The sequence below is a fragment of the Myotis nattereri genome (assembly GCF_964212035.1).
Source record: "Myotis nattereri genome assembly, chromosome: 3".
Lineage (NCBI taxonomy): Eukaryota > Metazoa > Chordata > Mammalia > Chiroptera > Vespertilionidae > Myotis > Myotis nattereri.
In genome coordinates, this window is record NC_138077.1 from 98,734,356 (window position 1) to 98,749,138 (window position 14,783).

General features: G+C 33.4%; 1 protein-coding gene across 1 annotated transcript in view; it reads right to left on the reverse strand.

Moving 5' to 3' along the window:
* The window catches only part of ROBO2 (roundabout guidance receptor 2), a 702,928-nt gene that overhangs the window by 101,870 nt on the left and 586,275 nt on the right, over window positions 1–14,783 (reverse strand). Inside the window, exons 10-13 of the mRNA XM_081087410.1 lie at window positions 12,370–12,451; window positions 11,784–11,946; window positions 10,025–10,191; window positions 6,776–6,897 (exon numbers count right to left, since the gene is read on the reverse strand). Coding sequence (XP_080943536.1) covers window positions 6,776–6,897; window positions 10,025–10,191; window positions 11,784–11,946; window positions 12,370–12,451 — 534 coding nt within the window. The remainder of the gene's footprint in view (window positions 1–6,775; window positions 6,898–10,024; window positions 10,192–11,783; window positions 11,947–12,369; window positions 12,452–14,783) is intronic.

A 14,783-nucleotide genomic window follows, 5' to 3' on the forward strand; every position in this document is an offset into this window, starting at 1 on the left:
CTATTCTTGAAAATCTGAGATTTTGAATCTCAAAACTGACATCAAATAGAAATTTAAAAAATAAGTTCACTCATAATAATTACATAAAACCAAAGACATAAAAATGTAAGCTAAAAATGAAACATATTATCTTTATACATTTATGAAACAATCTTTACTGGAATATTACCTTTTTTTTTTCATTTTCAGGGAGAAGAAGACTTTTAGCTTTTTTTAATGTCTTACCATGCTTCTAGAAATGCTTGACAAATATAAATACCATAGCACCTTCTCCAATTAACATTTCATATATTATAGTTTGCTAGTCTTATTCTAAAAGTCCTTTCACTTGACATATTTCACAGTCAAAGGAAGTGTAAAATTTAATGGAGAAGAGGTGGAAGACCTCATTTTATGAAGTTTGAGGAGAAAGGAAATAGAATATGTAATGATAAAAATGGTTATTTCAGCTTGTTAAAATTTCTTTATTCAACTGTGAACATGTTATAAACAAATGTTATTCTTTCATGTATTAAAATCTAACCTCTTGAGTTGCAGCATTCAAAAAAATTTACAGAATCACAGTTAAAATACCATAGAACAAAGGAACAGTTTTTTCTGTATTTAAAATGTCCACGTTAGAAAAACACATGAAGTTGGTGAAAGTAAGCATGTGTGTTACTATGTATAGCTAACTCCAGTTTCACAGATGAGTCTAATCGAATAAGAATTCCTTTTTCCACCCGATAGCTTTCTAACCCTCAATGATTTTCTGATATTAGTGCTACTCTTGTGTGAGGTTATGTTATGAAAAAGTCAGCCCAGTTCTGATGCCAAAGCCATAGTCTTTGAATCCTCATCCATGCCACGAGTTTGTGTTTACACCAATGGGCATATATTTTTGAAAAGCAGAAGTTGTTCTGACATTAAAAAACAAGGCAACTAAAAAGCCAAAAGTTAAATTTATGAGAGCCACAGAGAGATACCCTTCATCAAAACTGTCAGTGTTCCAAAATATCACCACAGCATATGTTAAAACAACATTAAACTTGCATTTTATAAAATTCTCTGCATTCACTTTAAGTGAATTTATATACTGAAAGAAAGACATAACTCACAATAATAGCTTGTTAATACTGAAAGAAGCAAGCTGTGTTTTTAAGAAGCACATTAAGCAGCTGTTTCCAGATGAAGGGAGCCTGTAAATCAGGGAAAATTGGTTTTATCCATGTTTGGTTTTCATTAATTAAGTGTTTTAGGGAGTTTATGAAGTTAATGTTTACTATACAACATTGCCTTCCTCACTTCAGTGTACATGCCTTCAACCAGCATTTTCTAATGACCCACTTAATAACTAAATAGTCTAACTGGATTATGTGCAGTTGCAATACATTCTTTTCTGGAAAAAATTGTTGTTACAGGTGGAAGCAAAAATGAAAATGCTGAACACTTTAAAAAAACTAGGTGGGATTTTTATTGGCTATGCATTCTACGCTATTGACTCCTGAAGCACATTTTGACAGGTGGTCATTTTCAAGTTAAATCATATGCTTGCTACTAATTTTATTACCATTCTGATTATGAGTCTGGACACAATTCCATGGGTTTATAAAATTTTAAAATTTGGTATTTTCTGAAATATGAGTGAAAGAAGAGTTGTCATAAGGAAAAAGTGAAATGATGAAGAGAGGTTCAGTCTCAGTTGAGTTATAGCTTAGCCTCAAACTTTCTGAGTCTCAGGTTACTTAATTTGTTCAAATAATACCCATGTTACAAGGGCACAGACACAATTAAAGGACTACTATAAGTTAAAACACTTGCAAGTTTTAAAGATGCACAATGATAAAGCATCATTGTTAAGTAAACAATATACTAAAAAACAGGTGTCCACATGTGTCCCTCATATCATCACTTGCATTAAAATGTTCAAGTAAGATGCTTAATATCTATCTTTTCAATATAAAAAAATCCACTTAAACTCAAAAGTCAAAACAAATTTTATTAGATGGGCTTGGTCTGCTTAGTGACTGGTCTGGACTTAGCTGAATTCTGAGCCTGGTTCTCCAGGGCACTCCTTCACCTCCTGTAGCTGTAATATTTAAGGACAATGAGCCTGTGATTCTTTATGTCCTTGAACCAACACACACACACACACACACACACACACACACACACACACCAGAATAAATATTTTTAAATGTAATAATTATTGCCATTTCTTTGTGAAACAGCCATTTTCTTATCATTTATGCCTACCCTCATTATAAAAATAGTCATTTTTAGAATGTAGCATTTGCTAACTATTGCTGTTTCAAGATTAGCCTTTGGGGCATGTGTTTTTTGTTTGTTTGTATTTAGTACAAATGTCATGTATGTTTGGTAAATGAATCCTGCCACCTATTATAGATACCTTCTCATTTGGTTCCAAATCTGAACACATGGGCTGGGGAATATAGTTGCCCCCTGAAGCCCAACACATAAGTAACTCAAACAATGTAATAATTTTAAAAAGACATGCACATTTAGGAAGTTGAAAATGGGACATTGAAATGAAATAGTTGGTCGTAATTCCTTTGATAACCAACCTCACCCCCAGTTGGGCTTTATTTTGCTACATTTACCTCTCAACTACATGCATATCTCATGGGGAGCAATACTCTGTGATATATTAAACATTTTCTTTTTTAAAATAAAAACATGTATGAAACACTTGAGTTGATCATGTAACAGACAGTTACTGAAAGGGTATTTCATAAATGATGCTTTGCTCTGAAAAAAACAGAAATTAAAAACATAGCCAGACTCTCAGAAGTCAAGCTCATGAAGGAGTGAGATATGAAAACCAGAAATGACAATCTTGTTGGGATATAAAGATGACTATGATAAGGTCCCTTTCCTGAACGAACTCCCAGACTACTGACCTGTAGTTTTGATCTGATTTGATGTATTCTTTGTAACTCAATGACTTTTAAAGTGATTGACTTCATGAACATAGTGACCTTTATTCTTATCCAAATCATTTCCACATTTAGAAGAAGCTTTAAAAAGCCCCTTCAATACTCCCAATAGAGCAGATAAGACTTTTTCAATTGATAATGAGTAAAAATCTGCTATTAAAAATACAACTATATCCTTGGCCTGTCAGTTTTGTATCTGGTCACAGCTACAGAAAGTGGATGAGGCATGGCAGACAATCACACTACTGTGCCAGTGGGAAAAGGATGAGGCCATTATGTTTCCTTCATAGGAAGAGAAGAATAGAAACCACTCTATGCAGAAAATAGAACGTCTATGTGAAATTATATAAAAATGAAATTAGAAACAATGCAATCCTAGTCATAATTACTCTTCAAATGTTATAAACTTAGTTTTATTTTTGTTAAAGTATTACTCAATTTTGTACTTAGGGGCCAAAACTATGACTGATCAATCAGATGGTGTGGTTTAAGAAGCAACAAAATGCCCCATTCGGGATTATATGCTGAAATCCACCATTAAATATTCCACTATGTATTTGTCTACAGTTTTTCTTTACAGTGAAGACACTGCAAACAGATTTGAAGTAAGGAAATTCTAATGCTATTCTTATCTATAAATATACATGGGATTTAGAACATTTTTCAATCTGTCTGTATTGGTTTCCTTTCATAAAATTATGAAATTAGTGTAAAAAGCCTTAATGTCTCTAAGTTTCAGCCGTTCTAATAAGTAAGACCTTCATATTTTCTCAAAGAAAAGTACATGAGAGGTAATATCTTTTCTGGTTTTTGAGGATGGAATTATTCACTTCCTCTTTGATTGAAACCTGTCTATAGGGAGCATATATACTGTTATGGCACTTATTCCTGTGTACTGTCATTAAGAATTTGCATGTAGAAGGCAGCTGATCGGTGATTCTTTCTCATCATTGATGTTTTTATCTCTCTCTCCCTCTCCCTTCCTCTCTGAAATCAATAAAAATATTAAAAAAAGAATTTGTATTATTTTTGTCTCTTTTTATAGCCCCCGCACACACACACACACACACATTGGGCACAAAATTGGTTCTCAAAAAAGGCTGTTGGATTGGATTTGTTCAATGAATTTATTATTGAGAGGACACTGGAAGACTGCTATTCATTGTATTCTATATTTCAAATATAATAAATTAAGATTGATGAAAATAATCATTTTTCCCCTGAATTTTCTTTGTTGATGAAATTAATGAGAATGGGTGAGACAGTTATTTCCCCAAAGAAACTTGAAGGAAAGGTAGTTCAGGTTTTTTGGTCTTTTTTATTTATTTATTTATTTTACTTACAGTCATTCTCCTACAATAATAATAAAAAAACAATAGAGTCATAATTATAAATACTTTCTAATTAAGATTATAATTAAAGTGAAAACTCTTCTAGGAATGTCTAACTAAAATATCCTTTACTTATATAACATACAAAGTCTATCACAAACACAGAAGACTGAAAGAATGCATGCCCTTCTATTATCCTGATATATGCCTTTATGGATTTTTAGAAATTGTAACAGAGAGATCTTTGACAGAAAGGAGAAGTTGGCACTAACTGTATTAGGCTCAGGGAAGATTACCTCTCTCTTCACAAAACAGACACACATGTAGACTCAAGCACATGCACAAGTGTTAGCATTTTCTAATGTGATTAATGGCTATTTTTATAGTATTTGTTGTTTCCACTGAAGTGGCTACTATGTGGATCAAAACATTTTGTATTTTGAAATGACAGGGGCAGGTTAATATTTATTACTGCACTAGAGGCCTGGTGCACGACATTTATGCACTAAGCGGGGGGGGGGTCCCTCAGCCTGGCCTGTGTCCTCTTGCAGTCCGGGACCCCTTGGGGAGTGTCCACCTGCCAGTCCCCAAGACATCCTTAGCACTGCCAAGGAGGTAGGAGAGGTTCCCGCCACCATCACTGCGCTCGCCAGCCGGGGCTGAGCTCACCAGCCATAAGCCTGGCTTCTGGCTGAGCGGTGCCCCCCCTCCTCCGGCCCCCGTGGGAGCGCACTGACCACCAGGGGGCAGCTCCTGCATTGAGTGTCTGCTCCCTTGTGATCAGTGAGCATCATGGCAACCAGTTGTTCCGTGGTTTGGTCGATTTGCATATTAGTCTTTTATTATATAGGATGAAATTGAACACTTTAGCAGATATTAAAATATTAATTTATTTCTTAAAACCCATTAATTTTTAAACTTAAATGTCAACTTATTAAAATTATATATGTACATGTTTGGTGCTGCTGGATGATGTTCAGCTAAAAGAATATAAAGATGTTTGATTTAAATTTACAAGAAGTCTTCATCAAAATTTTTTTAAAAAATATATTTTTTTATTAATTTTTTACAGGAAGGAAGGAGAGAGATAGAGAGCTAGAAACATCGATGAGAGAGAATCATCGATCAGCTGCCTCCTGCACACCCCCTACTGGGGATGTGCCCTCAACCAAGGTACATGCCCTTGACCGGAATCGAACCTGGGACCTTTCAGTCCACAGGCCGATGCTCTATCCACTGAGCCAAACCGGTTATGGCATTCATCAAAATTTAAATATTTTGTGTTTCAATAATACCATTAAGAAAGTAAGAAACAAACTATAGATCAGGAGAAAATGCTTACAAATTATATATCTGATAAACAATTTGTATTCTATAGATAAAGAATTATTACACGACTGTAATAAGAAGACAAACAACCCAATTTAAAAATGGGCAAATCATTAAACAGAGATTTCTTTAAGGAAGATATATAATTGCTCAGTAAACACATGAAAAGATTCAAAACATTAGTAGTCATGAAACAAATGCAAATGAAAGCCACAATGATATACCATTCATCATTCACTAGAATAGCTATAATAAAAAGACAGAAGATAAGAAGTGTTGGTGAGAATATGAGAGAAATTAGCAAGGATGTGGAAAAAACTGGAATCCTAAAATATTGCTAGTGGGAACATAAATGGTATAACCACTTTATAAAACATGTCAGCAGTTCATCCAATGTTAAACATAGCATTATCGTATTACTCAATAACTTCTAGGTAAATATCAAGAGAAATAAAAATTTATGTTTACTCGTACACAAATGTTCATGACACCATTATTAATGATAGCCTAAGTAGAAACAACTCAAATGTGTATCAGCTGATGAATGGACAAACAGATGCATATGCTGGTATCTGTATGCTATTAAGGAATGCTATTAAGAAATAAAAGGAACAAAATACTGATACATACTATAACATGAATGGACCTCAAAAACATTATGCTGAGTGAAAGAAGCCAGGCTCAAAAGATCACATATTGCATTTCATTCCTACGAAAGCAATAGGCAAATCTATAGAGACAGAGAGTAGATTAGTGGTTGCAAAAAGCTCAAGTGAAGGGAATGGAGAAGGGACTGTTAATGGGCGCAAGATTTAATTTTGGGATGATGAAATGTTCTAAAATCAGATTTTGGTGATGATTGTATGACTCTGTAAGTATACTAAAAACCATTAAGTTGTACATTTTAAATTTGGTATATAAATTCTATCTCAATAAATCTGTTAAAGTTCAGAAGACTGAACATATTTCATTTATACTGCAATCAATCTTTCCTTCCTATATTTATTCTTTCATCTATTGAATGCTTTTCTTTTTTGTGTGATTGGTTACACATTGATTTTTAAATGGTAAGAGTTTTATTACGATTTTTTTTGGTTGTTGACATATTTTTTCTTCTTTGGTTTGTTTTCTTAAAGGAAAAAAAAAAGACTATTATTAACATCGCCTTTCAGAACTTACTGTCCATGTGACTTGTACAGTCGTGGGTGTCAATACAACCGGAGTATGAAGACGAACAATGACATCTCCTAGTTCCTTCTGTACTTGTCTGTGATCCACTCCTTGTGCTGGAGGGCTGATATCTACAGGTAGACAATCATTCCCAAATTTTAAAAATTCATAGTAAGATTCCAATGTATATTAAATAAGCTAATAATATGCCATTACAGGGGAAAATTTTTGAAAAATCTTTGTGACAAAAACATTAAAGAATATTTATATACTATCACCATGCTAAAATATAATTTAAAGGATTATATTTATCTTCACTAAAATAATATTAATAAAAGTGTGCATGCAATCCCTCACCCTATTCAAATACATTGTTGTGGAAAGTCTCATTATTTTCTTATTAAAGAATAAAGAATGTGCTGTAAGACTTCTCTGGAAACATCAGTTTTATATAGATGTTAAAACATTTTCTTGAGTAGTTAATGGGTAATATCTGAAAACTGCTGTTTGGGAATTTATTTAATATTTTGTTCCAATTAATAAATTGTGTGTTTTACTACTTGACCTACTTCAGACTAGGGAAGAAAAGTAATCAGAGGGACTGGAAACTTGAAGTATATTATTAAAGGTAAACAAAGTGAGGGGAAAAGGGGAAGAAGCCCCCAGTATTCACAACAATTCTTTTGACCAAAACAATTAAAATACTGATAAATGTTCTAAAGTAATAAAGTTTGAGCAGTGCTCCAATATCCAACAAAAGGTTTTTGAAACTATTGCAGGGGATAGGGCCCAGGGGAAGAAAGAAGAAAAAACAGATTTCCGATGTTTAGAATGATATATCTTTAGCCATACATTGTTCTGGCCCCTTACTTAGCATTCACTTAAATACTCTTCTATTGTCCCATATATATAATGGTTTATAGTGTATGTCCATTAAAATATATAAATGATAGACATTCAAGTCCATCAAATTGATATCAAACACTGAATTTTACACATACTCAAATCAGCTTCTTTAACTGGTACACTATAATATTGATTTCCCCCCCCCCCCAGCTACCTTATTTAAGAAAGAAAATACAATTTTAATTGATTTATTTTCTTAATCTTCTTTTCTTTTATTTTCTCAGGCCACAATGCCACATTCTTGAAAAAATATTTTTAAGTACATATCTCAGTCATAACTTAAATGGGATGCACTAACTTAAATTGGGGCAGCAATAATTGGAAGCTGAACTTTGGTGACATTTTTCCAGTTCCATTTTTTTCATCCTTAACATAAACAGCATTGCAGGTTTTATTTAAAAAAATATTAATATTAAGTCAATAATGTGAACCTTTATGGATATACCTATGGTCTACCCTTGTGCTGTTGATGGTACAGGTGTTCGCTGCCTTACTAAAATAATTCTAAATTCTATGGCATTTATTTATTTACTTCTATGGTATTTAATATCTTTTAAAAATAAAAGTGCATACAGCAAAGCAGTCTTTGAAAAGAAGAGCTTTTCAAATAGTAATGCTGCTGAAAGTGGCATCAAAAATGATCCTGATCTGCAGGCCCAAAACATGTGTTTTCCTATTAAACACCTATTAAGAGAATATAAGCATTTTTTCTTCATATAATCTCTCAGCTAGAACAAGTCAGAGCACAAACAAGTTTTCATTAATGTTTTGTTTTGTTTTACTTTTCACCAAGAAATTATTTCATGAGTTGAGAATTAGTGACTGGCACAGATATTGAATGATGCAGGTTTGCGGGTTTAATCACACCACAAGCTTCCACATTCTGTTATCTCTCCACCTTCCCTCACCACTTCACACAGAAACTGCCTGTTTTCACCTACACAAGCGAAGTGATCTAGGTATTATTATTTTCTGAATTTAAACCATACACCTTTTCCTCTTTAAGTTCAATAATTTAATTTAGTTTACTCACTAAATTTAGACACACTAAGAGCAATTGGATCCAGGCAAGGTAAAATATAACCAGTTTCAGGTCTTCAAATTCCTTGTTGTGCTTTTTCTCTCTCTTGAGACAGGTTCTTTACCTACAGTTCCTTTATCATTATGGAAAATTAGTCACACTACTGCTTCCAGAACAATAGCAAGTGGCATTCCCCCTCCCTTGACTGTCATCATGTCAGCAACATTACAAAAATCACGTGGTAACTTTATTTTACTTGATTCCTTTAAGGTGCCCTTCTCTGTTATAATAGCATGCTAGTAACTATTGCTGAACTACATTATAATTATAATAATATTTTATGGCTGTATGGTGTTTTTCATAGTATAAAAATACTACTTTGAATTATATCTTGTTCAAAGCCTTTAACAAATAAGAAATGATTAACCCTTTCTCAAGAACTCTGTAGGGAATAGATTTTAACAAATAATAAAGCAACCCTTTCTATTTTATTAATTCTCTTTGTCTACTAGTAGGAAGAGAAATTAGAATGCCACATTTTATATTAATCCTTAGACTCCAGTGACTTTTCATTTTGAAGAGACAGGCTACTAAAAATGAAATGAGATATCTTCCATTTCATCTTGTTATAATGTTCTGGGTAGGTTTTTTGTTTTGTTTTTAATTAGTCAAAAGAATTACATACCTCTGGAAGAAAACTTGATTTACTCCTTTCTGAAACAAATTGCTCCTTTAAATCTCTGGTTTAATAAAATACACTGTAGCAATGGTTGTCAAAATTGTCAAAAACATCAGTAACATCTGCCAGGCACCTGAACACAGACTACTGGGCCCCACTCCCAGAGCATCTGAGAAGGGGACTGAGCACCTGCATTTCTAACGTGGTCTCAGGTGATGAGAAGTTGCTTCCATGGAAGCCACACCTTGAGACCCACTGCACTATAGAAGCAGAATTTCTAAACAGTAAGGAGTAATGATGTCTTTATCTGGACATCTTATCCATTCCAGATCACTGTATAATTAATTTCAAAAAAGAAATATTTTTCCTCCCTTTGAAATATAGTAAAGCCTTAAATTAGTTTATTCACTCTTACTATGTGAATATATTCAATTATTTGGTTTATTTGGTACTAAATAGACCCTGACACCTCAAGAAAGAGGATACACTCACCAAGGTGCACAGCATGCTCCCTGCAGACTGGGTCAGTTCTAGTGAATCATTATAACAAGTAATACAGACACATGTATCTTCCTGGTGCAATCCCTTTGTTCTTACAGGTGTGCTAATGCCTCCTTCTAGAGCCAGTCATATTTACAGCTCTTGAAATTACCTTGTGTGCGCACAGGATCTGACATAGGGCTTGGGTCACTGAGACCTTGGGGGTTGATCGCTCTGACCATGAATAAGTAGATTGTATTGGGGCGCAGTCCTCTCACTGTATAGAGGGTGGTCTTTACATGGTTTGCCACTGTCTGCCAGCTATTGCTCACTGATTGGCTGAAACAAGAACAGACATTTCATTTAAGGTGCAGTCATAAAGGCACTGGAAATGGAATTGGGTATCAATGACAAAGGTTAATGGCTGAAAATTAAACACACACACATACACACACAAAAAAACACTTGGAGTATTCAGCCCAATAAATGAAACATTTGGATGATTTCAGTTTATACAACAACAAAGCCAAGCCCACCTAACGAAAGTGCCATGCACAACAAAATTAAACTCAGCCCAGGAGATGTAACAGCCCTTTGCTAATGCACAGCAGCCCACTAAATGAATACCTGTAAAAGGAACAGAGGCCAAGATCACAACATCAAGTTTATACAATAAATATGGTCCTCGTAAATGTATGTATATATATATACCTTGAAAAGAATTAACCTGTAGAAAGAATAAATGGACTACAGAGTAAATTATGCCAATACATTTTCCTGTTACAAGGTGTGTTTTCTTTTGATCATTTCCACATGAAATATTATAATAAAGCCTTCTAAAACTATATATCTGTAAAAGAAGGAAGGAAGCATGGGATGAGTATTTTCCTCTGGTCACATTTTTAATAAAATCATACATGACAGGTCCTCTTGGAATGAGGACCTATCTCTGAACCCCTTACAGCCAATTACAGACAGCATGCCCGTTTAGAGCACTTTGTCTGAGACCAAGTATTCCTTTTGTTTAAAATGAAGAGAAAAATGCAATTTTCAGCACCTTCCATTAATTTTTCAGAAGTGAGTTCTTTGCATCAAAGCATGGAAATTAAAGAAAAATGTATTTTGAAATTTGAAAACTAGGTGCTCATCATTCCATTAAATGGACTATAAGAAACTAAAATGAAAGCATTTTAAAGCATTTGTCTTAATGCTTGTAAAGGACAGCGGCCATCTCTATCTTTATAATGGCAAATAAAAACACATTGAAACTGAATACAAAACTACATTTTCTTATTTGTAAGTATTTTATCAAATTCCCATAAGACATTTTTTATAATGACATTTGCTAACTTATAGTTTATATCCTTAAACTGATGACAATTATTTCAAGTAACAACTAAACATATCTTTTATTTTCAGCAACCAGAGGTAGATACAATAATTTTTAGTTGTAGTTTTTAATTTTCTCTTAAGCTTAACCAATAGATGTATTCAAATATTTAGCATAAAACAATGGAATTATTTTAAGTTCTGCTGTAAGTATTAGGAAGCAAAATTCCAGGGTTCTGTGCCTCAATAAACATTGCATAACTTAAAAGGTCCTTGTGCCTAATTAAATTATTTTCTGCTTACTTCTAATGCCGAAATTCTCTTCTTAAATCCTTATAATGGACAGGGTAAACAAAGGAGCTAAGTGATTATGTAATAATTAGATTCCTATAAACTTAGGCAAGGATAATACATATTTAATCTTATAATTAAGGTTAAAATGAAAAAGAAACACACTTAAGTCTATTCTTGAATAAAGTCGGATTTAAAATAAATTCTTAAAATGTACTGATTGATCACGTCTTTAAAATAAAAAAGCAGGAGATTTGAGAACATATGAACTAAAGCAAAACCCAATGGAGAAAATAGGAACTATCCCATACCTGAATGCCTCAATGATATATGAACTTGCCGGGAGGGTCCCAGGGGTACCTGGTTGCCAGGACAAGGTGACACTGTTCTTAGTAACGTCAGTGACCTGTGGTTTGGATGGTGGCCCTGGCAGGTCATTTAAATCATAATTTTTACTGATTGTTGCTCCAGATTCTGTAGAGGACAAACAGAAAAAGCTTCATTCCTGAATGCATATGCTGACGACTATGGTTAAAAAAAGAAAAATCGTATATTAAGTAAGTGACCTAGTCAGTGAACAAAAGTATATAAGCGAACATTCTCTTTTCCTACATGTTACTAAATGTTTGCTTTCCCACATGATCGTTAGGATTGCTTTCTTTTTAGATTGAGAAAATAAAATAAGGTTGTCAAGAAAAAATGTATCAAATTGCATATATGCGATGCTATGTGTAAGAGGTGCAGGAATTAAAAAGTGGCATGATAATTTTTACATTTAAAGAATTTAAAATACTGATCTCTTCTTAACTTGGTATTTGATAATGAGGTAATCACTAAAATGCATGCAAGATTTCTTGAGAAGATAAATTCTGGGAAGATAATTCACAAAGAATTCACCTGTGACATCCAGCACAGCACTCCAGGAAGTCTCCCCACTTGAACTTGTAGCCACACAAGTATAAGTTCCAGTATCAGAAATCTAGTGAGCAAGGTGGGGAGAGAATTAAAGTGTTTAAAATAATTTGTTGAAAATATTAAAAAATTTAAAATACTAAATATTTCCCTTTAAAGAGATCAGTATCCAGCTATATTTAAATTGTAGCAGTATAACAGTGAATGGAATATAATTATATCATTAAAAAATAAACAAATCATGCCAATGGAAAATTGCAATTTTAGAGCTGAAAGAGACCACAGAAATAATCTAATACATGACTCATTTTATAAGTATACATAAAAGTAACCATTTTATTAATCACTTAAAATATCTCTGTTATTTATTGAAGAATAACAAAAGACTTTTAGGAATAATTAATAATATAATCAAAAGTTCTATTTTACAAATGTAAAATGAAGAATACTCTATGATCGTGCATTGACAAAAGCCCCAAGATAAAATAAGATGTGTGGTTGAACCCTGTGGGCTTACACTGCAAACATTAATTGGTATCAGTTTAGGGCTGAAGGAAGAGTGAGACTGGGAAGAGAAACTGATGACCACACAGAATAAGGCAAGTTAAATATAGAATCAAAATTCTGCAGTGAACATGAGTCTGATTGTTGATGAAATATGGGAGTTCATAGAATATACTACCTGCTGTGAGGGTATGGGTGACTGAACTTTTCACAATTGATTCTCAAGTAAATCTTTAGTTCGTGGATGTTACTGTGATTCCATTTTAATTTATTTTACATGTCATTATGTATTTTAACCTAAGGTTCAAATTTCTCTGGAACATCATTCTTTGCAATATTATCTCCATACAACTATCTTCCATTATGGAAGTGATGATGGGGGAGAGCCTTTGTGGGAAAAGCTCTTCTTTCAGATGTGGCTGAGCACATTAGTCATTAGAAATCTTTTCATTTAAGAAGCATCACTCACAAACTAAATATAATGAGCTGAGTTGGATTTTAATGGGATGTTCATTTGAATATGGTCTCTGAAAGAGTGAAGAATTTGCATTTTATTATAGCTGTTGAACTAAAATGTAGCACTTGTTATTACGTGCAAATGCTAAAAGAAGGGTATGTAGGTAAAGCTTCTTAACAGATCTCCTTGTCATTGTGGGGAGATACAAGTCTGACATTAGCTGTGGTAGATATGTTTTAATGAGTGTTCAAATTTTCTACTTCTCATAAGATACAGATTCAGCTACCAATTAGCTGAACTATAGGAACACAATATTCATCATTCTATTTCCCCCCTTGCATTAAGTATCAAAAAAGAAATAGTGAGACACAAAGGAATATAACCTACAGAAAGTCTTTTGATATGAGTGAAGTACTGCAAAACCCATTTTTATCTCCCTTTAAAGACAGTCATATTACAGAAAGAGAATCATTTTTTTGAGTTTAGCAAAAGTGCTATCAAAAGCCTAAATCTCATTGCTAAAAGTCACTCCTATGTCATCATCATCATCACAGTCATTTTTATTCCTTCAACTTTAAATAATGTCTTTTCTGATCACAGGCATTTCAAGGCTTTCCCACTCTTTTCCTTTTATCCTTAAGCAAGTGCTTTAAAAAGAGATTCATGTGCTGTCAGCCTCCATCGCCTACTGTACTCCTTGTGCAGTTGGCTGCAGACAAGACCCCAGGAGCCTGCATCTCAGACAGACTACTCAGGAGTCTGTCAGAGGGCTCAGAGTTTGACATCATCAAGCACCCACCTTTAATTGCTTTTTTCAAACATTACTTGGGATCCTGACCATTCAAGCACAACCTCTAATTCAGTAGTACAGTGAAACTGCATTAACCTCCATGGCCCAAGTCTGCCTTTAGCCCACAGAGAGAGAGGTTAAAATGTTTACTCAAGGGGAGTTGGCATTAATTTCTTAATAACTCCCATTTTGTTCATAGAAGGTTAACAATTAATTTACAATCAATAAAAAGACAGGCTAAAATCTATATTAATTTATTTTTCTTTTAACTGAATTAAAAAGCATTTTTTCCTATTTTGAGCAATAATTAATGCTTGTGCCTCAAAGTAAAAATGCATTTAATATATTGAACATTTGTGTGTCTGTGTGTGCACACACAATATAAAAATAGAGAAAATTTTCCTTGTTGTATATGTATCTGTATGATATACTGATAAATACAAACTAAGTGTATGATTGCAAATAATTTGGCATTGTAAGTGAACATTATGAGCATTGTAAAAGGGAAAATTCAACATTTTGGGTTTTGTTTTTTTTTTGCTTTGTTTTTTCTTCATCTTGGTTCCTAATTTCTCCCAAAGACCAGATTCTACTAACTCTTCTTCCATTGAATCATTTTCAGTTGATTTTTTATTTGTGCACTATTAC